This window comes from Meleagris gallopavo, chromosome 12 (genome assembly GCF_905368555.1).
Source record: "Meleagris gallopavo chromosome 12, MGAL_WU_HG_1.1, whole genome shotgun sequence".
In the NCBI taxonomy this organism is placed as follows: Eukaryota; Metazoa; Chordata; class Aves; order Galliformes; family Phasianidae; genus Meleagris; species Meleagris gallopavo.
In genome coordinates, this window is record NC_139415.1 from 8,476,799 (window position 1) to 8,491,262 (window position 14,464).

Sequence of the window (14,464 nt, forward strand, 5' to 3'; positions counted from 1 at the left end):
CCTCTGATCTCTGTCCTGCATTGTACTGTTTTCCAGCAGAGGTTGCAGCATGAGCAGAGGCAGGCAGTGTATCTCCATGCAGCACCACTGCCGGGAGCAGCCCTGTTTTGATCTGCTCTGTCCTGGATCCTGTGAACCTGTCCACCCGTGTAACCCACAGGGGTAGTTTTAGATGTTCCTGAAGTTAAAGCAGCTCTGTTGCAGCTGATGCCTATATCCACACTGCTGTAGTGGGAAGTTGTGAGGTTCCTAACTTGCTTCATAAGTAATATCAGATAATGCTCCATTTCATTTAATACTTCACAAGGCAGATTTCTGCCCAACACTTCTTTACTGATAAAATAACCACTGACTATCTGATCATTAACAGAATGATTACCAAGCTAACAGGCACTTTCCTCTCCACTTGGCCATAAAGTTATATGGGCTGCCTTAACAAGGCTCAGCTGATACTGATCTCTAGTTCAGAAGCTTCCTGACTTTAGCCTGTTGATCTATAAAATAAATAAGTGAAGACCATCGCACACCTACTGACCAAGATATGCATTATTTTCAAAAACAAAGGAGCAGCTAGGAGCCCCCAGGAACAGGCAGGCAATGGACTGCATACACTTAATACTGTTGGTCGTGCAGAAAGATTCATTGTGCTCTACTGAAAAGAAAAATATCCTCAGAACTACTTTAGGAAGATGAGGAAACGAATTCCTGACACAGGCACATCACTCATTTCTAGAATTACCTTTGTGAGCTAATACTACAATAATTATAAAGCAGTAGTTCCAAATAAGTTTGTCCTTAGCCAGTTCCTGTACAGTCTTGTTATGTGAGAATGCAAGGTCTGTTATCTAGGTCCAAATATTTCCTCAGGGAAAAAGCAAAAGGAGGTTTCCCCTTCTCCCCAGATACAGCTCTAGGAAACCCTCAGGTGAGGCAGAGGCTTCACAGTGCTGAGTTGGGGGCTCTGAAATGAAAGCTTTCACTTCAACAGCTTCATTTGTAGCTGCTATAGCTGCAGCAACAACCTCCCCCGCGTGAAATGAGTAATGGATGTAACGATGTCTACAGGCTCAGAGCGATGACTCACAGGAGGGAACTCCTCAGTCACATACAAGCCTGATTAGAGCATCAAGTCCAATGCCCAATTAGGTGACATCAGTACCTAAAGAATTACCAATCACTTTAGCTCAAGAAATAGGTCTGGGCAAGCACAGCTCATCTGAATTGGAAGCTCACATGGCAGAGGTCACAGGAACAGTAACAAGGGAAGAGCAAGGACAGAACACAGTGGGAAGGAAAGCAGCAGTCAGTGCTGCCAAAGAGACTCCGTGCTGAACGGAAGTCACAACCTGGCACTAACCCAAGCAATTAAAGCTTTAATTGCAGATGCATCAGTAAGCTGCTGGTACAGATGAGCAAGGAGCATAGCGAGGATCCCTGTCAGTCTGGCACTGAAGCACATGAGCTCCTGCTTCTGCCGCTGTCAGGTGAGTAACTACCAGCCCAGCAGGGCCCTCGTCCTTAACGCAAAGCCAGGGAGCTCCAGGCAAGCCAGTATTTCCCCGCCATTCCTCAGGGACACCAACTGTTCCATGAACTTCAGCATTATGGACACATTCCTACAGCTAGCAATGCTCTTCCATAAAACAAAATTCCCATTGGTAAGACACTTCTAGATTCTTCTGTAAATCACTTTGAAGGCACGTAAGAAACGCAGGTAAAAACGGGCTCCCTAACTTCAGCTCAGGTTCAAATATTTAACTCTTTCCATTTTAGAGGGCATTCACTATAAATAGAGAGCGGGCAGACAGCTGATCCGATCCGGGATCTTGCCAGCACTTCAAGTTCAGACGAGAGGCTGAAGCGGGCCCCGATCCACGCCGCACACGGCAGGCGCTCAGCTCTCTCACCGGGCTGCGCTGCTGCAGCCGAGCCGCGAATCGCGGCCCGTGCTGCGCGAACAGCACCGCACGGCGCCGCCCCGGGCCGCACTGCGCATGCGCGCCGACTCCGGGACGCTGCGTGGCGCGTGCGCGGAGCGGCCGCCTCGAGCCCGCGCGCTGCCGCCGTTACCGCCGACGGGCGGGCGGCGCCTGGGCCGCGCCATGCCGGGGGGAAACCCGGCGGCTGCCGAGCGGGCGCGGGGCCGCGGGCACTGAGGCGCGTCGAGGGGAGCATGGCCGAGTCGCCGCGCGAGGAGCCGCCTGGCGGGCCGGAGTCGGAGGCCGAGCTGTCTCAGCGGCTGGCCCTCATCAAGGCCCGCTCGTACGGCAGCACGGCGAGCGTGGCGGCGCCGCTGGCGGAGCGCTACGTGGAGCACCGGCTCAGCGCCGGAGACACGCTGCAGGGCATCGCCCTCAAGTACGGCGTCACGGTAAGGCCGCGCGGCGGCGGCTCTGCCCCGGCACGGCGCGGAGGGGAAGCGGCGCCGGTCGCCTTTCGGTGCCACGGCTGCGGCGATGCCCGCCGGGCGCACCGCGAAGGGGCTGCGCTTCCCCGCCGGGAGAAATCTGCGCTGGCAGCACGCTGATCACCGCCGCGCTCTGCTCAGATTGCAGAGAACGGCGATTACATTTATCTTCAGAAAGCACGTTACGTTGATATCAACGTGCTGGCCGCGGCCGAAAGATTTTTCTCCCGACAGCTTCAGGGCTAAATGCTCCCCCTGCTCACCTGACTCCCAGCCGGCTCAGAAGCGCTGCTTTTTTGCATCCACTAGAAAGGAGAGTGCATCCCCACGGAACACGTTAAAGGCTTCTCCCAGCCTAGTCCGTGAGGTTTACCGGCAGCCTCTAACACCCCGGGTTGCTTCCTACCTCACCGACCTCCCCGTGCGCCCGAAGGCTGTCAGCATTTCAGTGGTACCAACGTGCACAACTGCATGGGGTGAAGCAGTTGGTGAGCACAGCCAGCAGTACAGCGCAGGCACACAGCGAATGTCACTTTTACACCAGCTGCAGAGAGCACCTTCCAGCTGGGCTCTCTCCAGAAGAGGTACAGCGCAGTCCCAAATTAGTAGGTTGAATATAATGGATTTCCTTTCCCTTTTCTAACTCCAAAAACTGCTGAGGCTTCAACAGTATTCAGCCTTTCTTGTGAGAAGGTTTGAGAATGTCTATCTTCCCTTAAATACTAAGGAACTTTTGACTAAATCTCATTAACAGCATTTTTGGCATTTGCGATTTACATAGGCATACATTAAAACAAAGTTTTGTGGAGTACTAAGGCAAGCAAAGTAACATCAACTTCCCAATTAAAAAAAAAAATAATGTATTTTTGGTAACATTTTCCATAATGAAGTCTCTGGGCTAAATGATTTAGTGATGTTTTTATTCAGAAGTGTATTTGCTCACTGCACTAAGTAGAAAAATTATATACATGGATTATTAAAGTAGTTTTTAGAAACTATTCTAAACACTCTACAGTTCCCTCTCAGCTGAAGTTGTGGATCAGACCTGTCCCATCTAAAGCGTTTAATTTACAGACAATAACTTTGTACTATGATGCGTTAAATAAACTTTTGCTGTGCTAATGACACATTTCAAGTATAAATGCTGGTTTTAAGATCTCATTTGTTGTTTCTTCGTTGCTAGTATTTTTGCCTAGGAAACCAGAGCTGCTTCACTGTAGTCTCCAATTCAGAAAGGTTAAACTGACATGGAATCTCCCTCAGGGTACTGCCAAGTTAGCTGCCATCAGTCATTTGTTATTGCTCTAATGGTTTCATCCCAAGGTATGAATGCATGCAAACATGCTGGCTTTAAACAAAATGAAGGCTCTTACATGTTCACACAAGGAGTGACTTCCTTTGAGGAGTCACATTTGCTTCCTACGCCCCGTATAGTTGTACAAAACTAAGGGGTGCTGTGCAACATCAGAATTATCTTAGGCTGTCACTGCCTCCAGTATTGCTGTTTCTGTAAGTTTCTCCATGTGGTTTTCCTCAAAGGGAGTTACTTTGTAGCAGAAGACATCCTGTCCAGTGCCTGAGATGTCATGACACAAGCAATTTGAGATGGATGGAAAGAACATTTTAGAGAGAGAGATCAGCATGATTTGTTTGGCCTCATCCACTGCTGCCCTTCACCTTTCTTTCCCAGATGCTATTAATCTTGCATGGCTGAGGTTCATGAGATATTCCTTTGAACACTTAGGTAATTTAACTCTGGGAATTAATAGCTCACGTGTTTAGTATCATGTTTCCGGTTCACACAGAGTACCATTATGTCTTACAAAGGCATCCCTTTTAGTGGGGGGAGAAGTCAGAAGTCTACTTGTTTTGCTGTGAAGCAGTTTTGATGAATTCAGCACCAGTTTACCCATTAGTGCTGCTTCAGTTACATTAAGAGAAAAGGCTTTTGCTGTTGTAGATCTAGCTAACAAATCAGTTTCCTAGCACAGAGAAAACTGGTGTTAAATTCTGTTCTCTATACATCTATGAATGTAGATGTTACAGTTGTAGGAGAATATAGCACATTAAGTAATGTGTTCAAGAATCTAAAGTGATATTTTAGAGACATTTCTTATTTCATTGTTACTAATGCAGATAAACAGTCTTTTTCCAAATGTCACCAGATAGTATTTAAAGGGTATTCCAGGAAGAATTAACCAGGGATAGTATTGCAGTGAAGTAGGATAGAGAGCAGCAGTACAATGCATTATTTAGGACCTGGTGAAATACTGACTTCCTAGTCCCCTTGTTGAAGGAATCAAAGGTTAAAATAGGATTTTTCATCTTGTTTTCAGAGAGGAGCTTAACCTAGCATTTTAAATGTGAGTTTTTAGTATCCTTCAAAAAACACCATTGACTTTCAGAAGTGTTGAAAATTGGCATTTAAGCTTGCATCTGATGCTATTATGAATCTTGTTATCAAGCCAGGCAACACTTCCTTTGTGGCATGCTGATGGTACTTTGCTTGGGAAAGAGCTTGGAGATATGCCCTATACTACGTAAGGTGCACTAAAGATAATTTCTAGTTTTCAGGAGCTGGAACAGTAATGATCTCCTCTTTGAGGAGTTTCTGAAACTCGATGCTAGTCATTCAACTTTTGAAAGAGACTAAATCCAGTTGTGCCTTCATCTGAGCCAGATAATTGCTGCAGGTGCCTGCATCATCTCTGACGAATAGACCATTTTTTGTGTGTTTAATAGGTAGAAATAATTCAATCCTGAGTTTGATTTCATTGTTCTCAATATTCTCACCCTCCCTAACGTACAACCTTTCTAGAGCCAATCTCCTATTTTGATGACTATCTCATCTGGCTTCCAAGACCCAAGCAAATTCATCCATACACAGCATCACAGCTGTTACTACTGTACAAACCTGTAAGAGCAGTATAGCAGATGGTCTTACTGCACACAACAGATCTACTTCACATGCGGAAGTTTATTCTAGTTCTGCCAGTGGCCACACATCACTTACCCTGGAGCATATGAACATGCTGAGAATTCACATCCTCACCCTTCACCAATTTTCTTATGTAAACAAAAGCAGTCTCTGGCCAGAGCAGACCATGTGGAAGCTCTTTCAATTTTCTTCTCAAATCTGCTATGAGGTAGAGCACATTCAGAAGAGGCAGATTAGCATCTCCACTGCTTTCAAACTGTTTCCCATGCTAGCATCTTCAGTGTGAGAAAGGAACTGCTTTAACACATCAACTTCTCTTGCTATTGGGAAGGACACCAAGCAGTGGCAGAATAAAGTTTAGAAGAGCTTAAAAATGACAAGCATAAGATAAACAGAGCAATTTTTCATTGTCCATTAGCTAAACTCAAGATACTTCAAACTCTGAAGGAATGAATGGCTAGTGTTTGCAGCTCTCTGCATTTTTTTCTGGGGAAAAGTGTAGCAGTGAAATTCCTATTATGACAAGATGTAACGGTTTTTATTCTTACACAACTCCACTCCCTTTAGTTTAATATAAAGGTATAACATTGCTGTTGTGCATGAGAGGAATATTTTCAGTTGTTGTTACTTTGTTTTCAAGCAGGTTTTATTTAGAGTGCATTTATCACTGCAGCATAATCATGATTATGGATCACTGCCTATTGCAGTCACCAGGGGACTAGGACTTTTCCTGGTAAAGTCTTGAGCTCAAGTTATAGCAGAAGTCATTTAATTGTGGACAGTCTTTTCTGGTGTAAAGATTGCAGTTGAGAAATAGAAAGTCAGCTTAGCTCACTGACTTGAAAGGAAATTTTGATGAGTGAAAACTTAATATTCTTTGTAAGGAGGCGGTAATAAGCACACACTACAGCCTGTTCTTTGTAGAGCAACTTGAGATGCTATTATGAATTCAGCTAAGTACAGAACAGTTGAGGTTTCATGCACATTACTGCTGATAAAGATGTGTCTACTTCATTCTTCCTTCTGCTTTGATGTAGCATTTGCTGATGAAGGTTATGGAGTAAAAGTGAGAGAGTAAAAGTTGCACAGAAAATAGTTAAGTTATATAGTGGTTCATATGCATTCTGATGTAGAAGTGTTTGTTAATCATGCCACAGAATTCAGTTTAATGGAGAAATGCAGCATGTAGTCTATGTAGCTGTATTGCATATTGCTTAGAGAGCCTTGTATCCTTTTTCCAACTCCTCACTGAAGCTTCAGCTGAAATCTGAACTTATATCAGCTATGGAGAAAAAATGACATGGATGAGGCATATACTGCTCTTCCAGTGTTTGTAGTGCTCCCTGTTCCATCCTAAGAATGTTTGATGTAACTATAAACCCCTTGTTTATACTATGCATGCTTTTCACCAGAATAGTTTCCCTGTAGCAGCTGTTAGCAGTTCTGAGCCTTGCTCTAATGTAAATCCAAATCAGCAGCTCCTCTGCTTTTTCCTAAATGTTCACGTGAGCCTGTAATGAGATTGGAAGACCATGAGAAACGCATCTTCAGGTAGTACAAGATTTCTGGAAGGACCAATAGTGTGGCATCAAGTCTGTATGCAAGGGAGAAGCTCTAAAGTCACTTTGAATGTGAAATAATCTTTTTGAAATCATTCCTACTGCTAAGTACAATCCTATTGGAAGCAGAAGTTACTGTAGCACTTCAGAAAGTTAACTTCTTATGCTTCACCAAAACCTAATATTTACATTTTTTCCTATCTTTTTCAGATGGAACAAATAAAGAGGGCAAATAAACTGTTCACTAATGACTGTATATTTCTGAGGAAAACCCTGAATATTCCTGTTATATCAGAGAAACCTTTACTGTTCAATGGACTTAATTCACTGGAGTCTCCCGAGAATGAAACGGTTGACAGCTCCCCTTCTTGTGAAGAAGGGCTAGTGACAGTTCAGGAAGAAAGTAGTTCTTCTCCCAGTCCTCAAGAAGCTGACAATCTGCCCTCTGCACCGGAAGAACTGTCTGCCAAAGATTTTCTTCAGAGACTGGACTTGCAGATTAAATTATCCAAACAAGCAGCCAGAAAACTAAAAGATGACAGTGTCAGGTAAATGCCACTTTCAGTATTAAGCATCTTCATTTCATCCTAGAAGCTTTTCAGTCTAAATTGAACCCTCTTTGTGGGTGCATCTCAGACAGCAGCTGTTGTTTTGTCCACAGCATGTCTACACTATCATCATGCACAAGACACATATGCAGTACACCACTAGCAGGTGCCTTGACACGGTGGTTAAATGCTGCCTCAGAATACATTGCTCACAGAATTTCAGCACTACCCTATGAAAGCTAGAATGCTTTTCTCCAAGATAGTAGAGTACTAAGCCAAAGCCTACATGGAAGCTGACACAGGAAGCTGTTTCCCCTGTCCCAAGCTAACTCACAACATGCTCCACACTGCAGTTTCTTTCACTTAACAATCTAATTTCCTTTCCCTATGCTTCCCTCCCCTCCCCCTCCCCTCCCCCCCCTTCGTGGATCCACCCACATAGACTTCTTCAGTATTTTCTATTGCAAACAGAATAGAAAGTTCCTATGTATTTTAATCCTAGAAAATCCTTTTAACATTTGCCACAGTGATAGTATTTCTCATGACAATAACAGAAGGAACCCCTGCAGGGAACTAGCATCTCTTACTATGGGGATCTGAAGAGAGGTTATGTCAGCAAATACATACTTTGCTTTTGCAAATTGTTTAATGCAAAACTTCCATTATCCCAATTCACTTCAAATACTGATACCTTCGAGGATCAAAGTTGTGGAGCTTAGAGTCCCTTTTTTTTTTTTTTAATTAGGTAAAGGGTCATTCCAGCAACTTAAGCTTCAGTTACTGGAAAAAATTGGAGGGAAACAGTATATTGAATTTAGTAATTGGACAAGCCTTATTTGGAAAAATGCCACATAAGACAAACAGGAGAATGGAATTTGTTATCAGTTGCACTCCATGTACACACAGCTCCCCACTGCTGGATAGAAAATGGATACAATAGAACAAGTGACATTACTGCAAAAGTCTGCTTCTCCTTGCAGTTTTCTATCTGTTTCAAAACTTCAAGTCAGAACTTCTCACCATACTCATGAGCCTGATTTAGTAGATGTTCTAACACACCAAATCACCATTTATATTCTTTATTGCTTAATGTCACCGAGAATTCATGCATATACACACACCAGTTCTGATGATGCTTATTTGGTGTCTTTCTCAGGTACAGGTATCTGTTTCACAGTCTCCTGCTACGTGGATTGCTTTTAGTGATTTTTTTCTTTATTCCTAACTCTTGAACTCAGTCCTTTAAGTACTCACAAAAGAATGGAGTATATTAACTTCTAAAGTTAACTTCAATAGCAGTGCAAGTAGACAAGTGCCAGAGACTATAGAACGTGATCTACTCAATTTGTGCTCACTGCCTTTCACTCCTAGAGTTTATGAAGCATATAGTTAGATCTACATTTAATATTACTTTTACTGGGGAGTCTCACTAAGAATCATAGAATGGCTTAGGTTGGAGGGAACCTTACAGATCTAGATCCAACCACCCTGCCATGGGCAGGATTGCCAACCTCTAAATCAGTTTGTCCAGGGCTCCACCCAGCCTGATCATGAATGTTATCAAAGATGGGGCATCCACAGTCTCTCTGGCAAGAAATCACTGCTTAAGGAATTCTCCAAGCAGGCATATTTACTCATGATGCAGCTCTGTGAGCAGCCTAAGGGAGTAAGGTCTGTTTTTGAGGGGCAGTACTTTTTCAGGAGGCCAAAAGAAATGCAATGGTTATTAAGAGTTATTTGTAGTATGTGAACTCATGTAGTTACGTTTTAGGAAAGAATATCTATTATTTTACCTACACATGGCAGAAAAGCAGCTTGTAGTTTAAGGATATGCTAGTGCTTCATCTTGATATTACATACGTCTCAGGATGCTGAAACTGAAATTAAGCTTAGCAATGCTTTTTGTATCAACCAGTTGAAGAACAGATCTAATACAAGGTCTTTGTAAGATACTTAATATTTTAGGGTAGTGCAGTAGGCTAGAACACTAAGGCCATCTGTTGTGCTTCTGGGATAGGTCATGTCTTTCTGCAACTGCATTTTCAGTGACAGATTTTGGAAACACTGTAATTGAATACAGCCATTCTAATCATTATGGCTTATATGAGCCAATGTAATTAACCAGCATGCAGCACTGGAACAGAGCCTTATGTTATTATGTGCTCACTTGCCTAGATCTGAGAGTAAGAAAGATTTGAAATTTGTAACAAGTTCAGTTATTTGTCCAATAATTGTTCACCATCATTAAGAAAACAACTCAAAGGAGGATAGCTGTGAAGAATCACATTTTCAGGTTTCTAAAGGCTGAGTTCATGAGCTTAGATTGCTACCTTGTTTGTGTGGATGTTTAGAAGCATCTAAAGGTTGGATTAAAGTTTACTTGCTCATTTGCAAGTGTGCTCAGTCTTACAGATGTAGTTATTAGTATGCATCAGGCCATAATAACATGCAATAGCTTGCAGCAGGTCTCCTGTGCTTGCATCCTGCTGGGTTAAGTGGCAACAGTATACAAGAAGAGACAGCACTACAAAACATTTTAATGTTTTGCCATTCCTTTTCCTGAAGGGGGACATTGCAGCGACTTACCACTTTGCTATTTTAAGCATTTTAAAGTGAAGGAAGAAAATTGTTCAGTTGTTAAACATATGCACACTGCCTTGTTATTGCTTATGGGCCCTGGACCAAAGCTACTGCTATATAATCTTTCTTCATGTAAAGGTTTTTTGTTTTTAAACCATCTGTAATAAGTTGCATTTACTATGTACAGTTCTAAAGATCTGCAATAGTAGTGTTTTCTGACCATTACTTTGATTTGGAGATAAGTGTCGTCAGTCTCTTCATTTAGCACAGTTCTGCAGCCTGAAATAAAAGGCTAGAAGCTGTTCTTTCTAACCCTTATCACAGTATACCTGAGCCTTGGTCAGAAGATTTTTTCCCCCTACATTGGTTCAAGCAATCCCCTGTTTTATGTCCCTGCCACATACAGGAACCTCTCAAAGAGGTCTGTGACCCAAATGCCAGTCTTGTACCAGAGATGAACAGCTTGGACTAGTTTTGTGGTCTTGTTTGGTAGGCTAATTTATTTGGTTCTGCCATCACCACACAGCCCTGCAATAACTACATGTTGAAAAAATTAAGCCTCTAAGAAAGTAAGGTTTTGGTTAAACAAGTTGTTTCAAGATAAAAGCAGTATTGCAAGAAGATTTTGGCTGGACTACTCAGAAAAATGGAAGCATTGTGAAAATGAGCATAATTTACTAGGCTGCTTGAGTTGTAACTAATGATGTTTAGAAGTAACACAAAAGTCTGCATGATTGGGTTTGGTATAGTTTGTGCTATTATTGGGCTATGTGAATAACCTTATCTTTGCATGCAGGCACATGCAATGTTAAAAATAAATCCTTTGAGGCTCACAGTGCAACGACTGAGAAGTCTGTTCTCACAAAAACAGTAGAATTGGCAGCAGCTCTAAAGTTATGTTACTGAACTATTCTTGAAGATATACTTCTGAAAAAGAATGATCTCCAGAGTGCTCACCAGATTTGAATTAATACTGATCATTGCACTGCATTGGGTTCATATAAACTATTTAAAATAGCAGTGTTACCAAATAAACAATAAGCAGATTGAAGTTTCCTGAGAATTTGTAACAGCAACACTACTTTGGTATATGCAGTCATTACATTAGAGATGGTAGACAACTATCTTCTGCTAATAAAATCTAAGTGATCAATCTGAATATTGATTGGTACACAAGGTGTATACATTAACAAATTCAGGGAATATCCTTGCAGCAGCAAAACACAGATACAGCTACAGCTCTGATGGACTGCTCCCATCATGGCCTTGTTTGTCCCATTCCACATCCTCTGCCACTCAGAAGGCTTTAAGTAGAACTTTTTTTTTTTTAAGAAAGATGGAGAGCAACAGTACTGGAACTTCAGCATGTTTCTACTAGTTTATCCTTCATACAAGTGCCAAATAAGAAATACTGTAAAGGGTCATTGAACTGTACTGTACATGTTCTGATGTTGAACTTTTTCACCTTTACTTATTTTCAGCTTTCTGTTCTGAAAACAATGAGAATTCCAGACATACGTCATGAACAGTAGCATACAGCAGTGTTATTCTTACTAGGAAATGCCAGTCTTATCTATTTTAACACACTAGGAAAACTGGTTATTTGCGTTTTTGTGACAACTTTACGGCTGAAGCATGATCTGTTCCTAATCTGATGCTTATGATCGTTCTCTTTCTAGAGAGGAGGAGGATGAGGAAGGTCCCTATGCAGCTTCTTCATATCACCAGTAGAAGACAGATGCGATAGCCTGAAAACTTCCCATGAAATCAGTTCTTAAAGAACTAAGTGGTCAGTAATTCAAAAAAGTCTTTTGGACTCATCATCATGATGTACTTTATATAAGTCATGAATGGGTAATTGCACTGAAATTGACCTCTTCTGCCTTCCGTAGGTTAATGTCCTTATGCTATATCAACAAAGGGTTTAAGCCTTCCAAATCTAGCAATGGCCTTTATGCCCCTTCTGTGCAAATTGTAGCATGGTAGCAACAATATATCCTTGAGGTCACCCTTTAAGCAGGATGTTGATCTTTAGTAAAGATTTTGTAAATACTTGTTAAAGTGAAATTTGTTTTAAGTATTTAAAATGTTAAATAAGTTTGCTTGTAAAAAAATCATAAATGAAAATTTACTTACTCTGCAGACACAGACAAGTTTGCTGTGAAAGCTTTGTCTACTTCAGGGCTGCAGAACTTGCCTCTGAACCGTGTGCGTCTGTGTGGTTATAAGAACACTGGTTTATTGCTTGAGAGAGGTATTTGACTTGTTTTGATTAGTTAAAGTCTTTATCATTAATGAACTGTCTGCAAACTAGATTTTTGCTAGTAAAATGGAAGAGTTACAGCAAGAGAGTTTTCCTCTGTGAAATACAGCATTGGAATATCAGATGTGTGTTCTTGTGTGATATATTGTGTGGTTTTAATTTAATAAATAAATTCCAATGTGTTTGCTCATTATGAAGTCAGCTTGATTCTAGCCTGGCTTTTGTGAAGAATGACTTGTCCAATTACATTATCTGTTAGATGTTAATTTCATGGCAAATATGGTCCCATATATGAAGCTCTGCTCTACATACACAAGTTTTTTAACCCACGTGTTTACTGTTTATGAGAAATATTTACTGCTAATGAGACTCCTAATGATTATTTGATCTATGGAGTTGTGCAGTCAATCAAAACCTTTCATTAAAATTAACAATAAACACTGGCAAGCTTTCACTATTCTAAGAATTCGGGTGTGCAGATTGTCCCACCTGAGCTCAAGAAGACAGAGTGCAGACCACATTCAGTCTTTGTCCTGTAGCTGATACATGAGCAACTTCTTAATCATACTAGATTTTTTCCTTAGTCATTTAATAAGCTTTACAAATCTTTTCAGTAAAGAATTGCTGCATCCCTGCTACAACAGATGCTATTTCCTTTTTATTAGCTTCCAAAGCCACACCAAAAAAAAAAAAACACAAACAAAAAATGCCCATACACCTTGAAATAAAAGTGTGAATTGGTATTCCCACAGAGCTTACAGTAATTCACATCCAGCAGGCTCATTCAGGTTCTCTCTTAACACTGATGCTGTATGTGTCTGCAGTGGCATACCAGCTGTTAAGAATCAAGGGAACTTTAGAGTAAAGAAAAAGAGAGCATTAGCCTTTAAAGAAACCAGTGATACCGTTTTAAAATCAATTACAAAAAATGCAGTAGATATTTGTGATTGTTGCTTGGAGACACTCATTTCAGCTGTTGTCAGTTAGCTCTAGTAGGACATTCCCAGAGCCAGAATAAACTTTTTCTAAGAGGTCCCAGTTTAAGGACTGGAAATATTTTTTTCATTTTCTTCAGAAAAAATTTAAGCTCTTCCTTCTGAAGACTTGCAGTTTCAGTACCTTCTCCTATCTGGCCCACAGCAGTGAGGCACTTTGTTAAACAGGTCAGAAACACAGGCAGACACCCATCCCCACACCTTTCTCCTCAGGTTTCTGACAGGCCTCCAGCTCAGGCCACAGCAGCACCTTGACTGACCCACAGGGCCTCTTCTCACAGGAAGCCTCAGCACAGCAGCATTGAGCACAGCACCCATTGATCTAGCTCAGCAGTATCACTCAGCCCATCTGTCCCACACAAACACAATCCCCACAGAAAATTTCAACACCACCATTAACAGCAGCAGCCGCCTGCAGGAGGCCTTACCTTGCCAGCCACAGCCCAGGGCAAGTGCTGCTCCTCAGCAGGAACAGGCCTCACATCCACAAGAACACATCTTCAGCACTCGAATTCCCTAAACCAGAGCATTCCATCCAACCAAACCATGGGACAGAGTGTTTGTTATGACTTTTTGGGCCTCCTAGCAGGCCATAGGGCCTGCAGAACACAGGTGGGTCTAGCCACACCCTAAGGGCTCTGCTGGCTCTCCTCAGTGGCGCTGGCAAGTCAGAGGGCTGCTCTGAGCAGCCTGCTCCTACTTGAGTGCTGACCAGGAGCAGCCAGCCCAGGGAAAGTGATGCCTGGGAACAGCATATCTGCAGCATTGAAAGAGTAATTCAAGATAGTCTTTCTACTCTGTAAATAACAGATTCTAAAATAAGTGATTTTGGCATTTCTTGTAATGCAACGGAAAGCACAGCAGCAAGATCCCAGGCTGCAACAAGTAAGAATTAGCTCAAACACAACAGCCAAAAGCAAAGAAATAAAGGAAAGTAGCTGCTTACCTTCAGAAGACCTCAGGTAAGTAAGGATCTCTAGCAAAATACTCTCACCTCCACTGCCAACCCTTAAATGAGGTGTGGGAAGGAGCGATCCCTTCATTTCATTGCATGCACCTGAGCTCCCCTAGATTGTCCCTGCCTTCCCCCCAGGTGTTCAATCACTCGTTCAAGCTGTGACTTAGCATTTCCCCTACACCTGTATATTTTGTTTTTTTACTCCATCTTCAATCT

General features: G+C 42.1%; 1 protein-coding gene across 1 annotated transcript; it reads left to right on the plus strand.

Annotated features, from left to right (window-relative positions):
- Positions 1–1,985: 1,985 nt before the first annotated feature.
- On the plus strand, positions 1,986–12,485 carry LYSMD2 (LysM domain containing 2). The gene is made up of 3 exons (XM_085234299.1): positions 1,986–2,371; positions 7,115–7,452; positions 11,712–12,485. The coding sequence occupies exons 1-3, from the start codon at positions 2,174–2,176 to the stop codon at positions 11,761–11,763; spliced, it is 588 nt and encodes a 195-aa protein (XP_085090425.1). The 5' UTR covers positions 1,986–2,173; the 3' UTR covers positions 11,764–12,485.
- Positions 12,486–14,464: the final 1,979 nt, after the last annotated feature.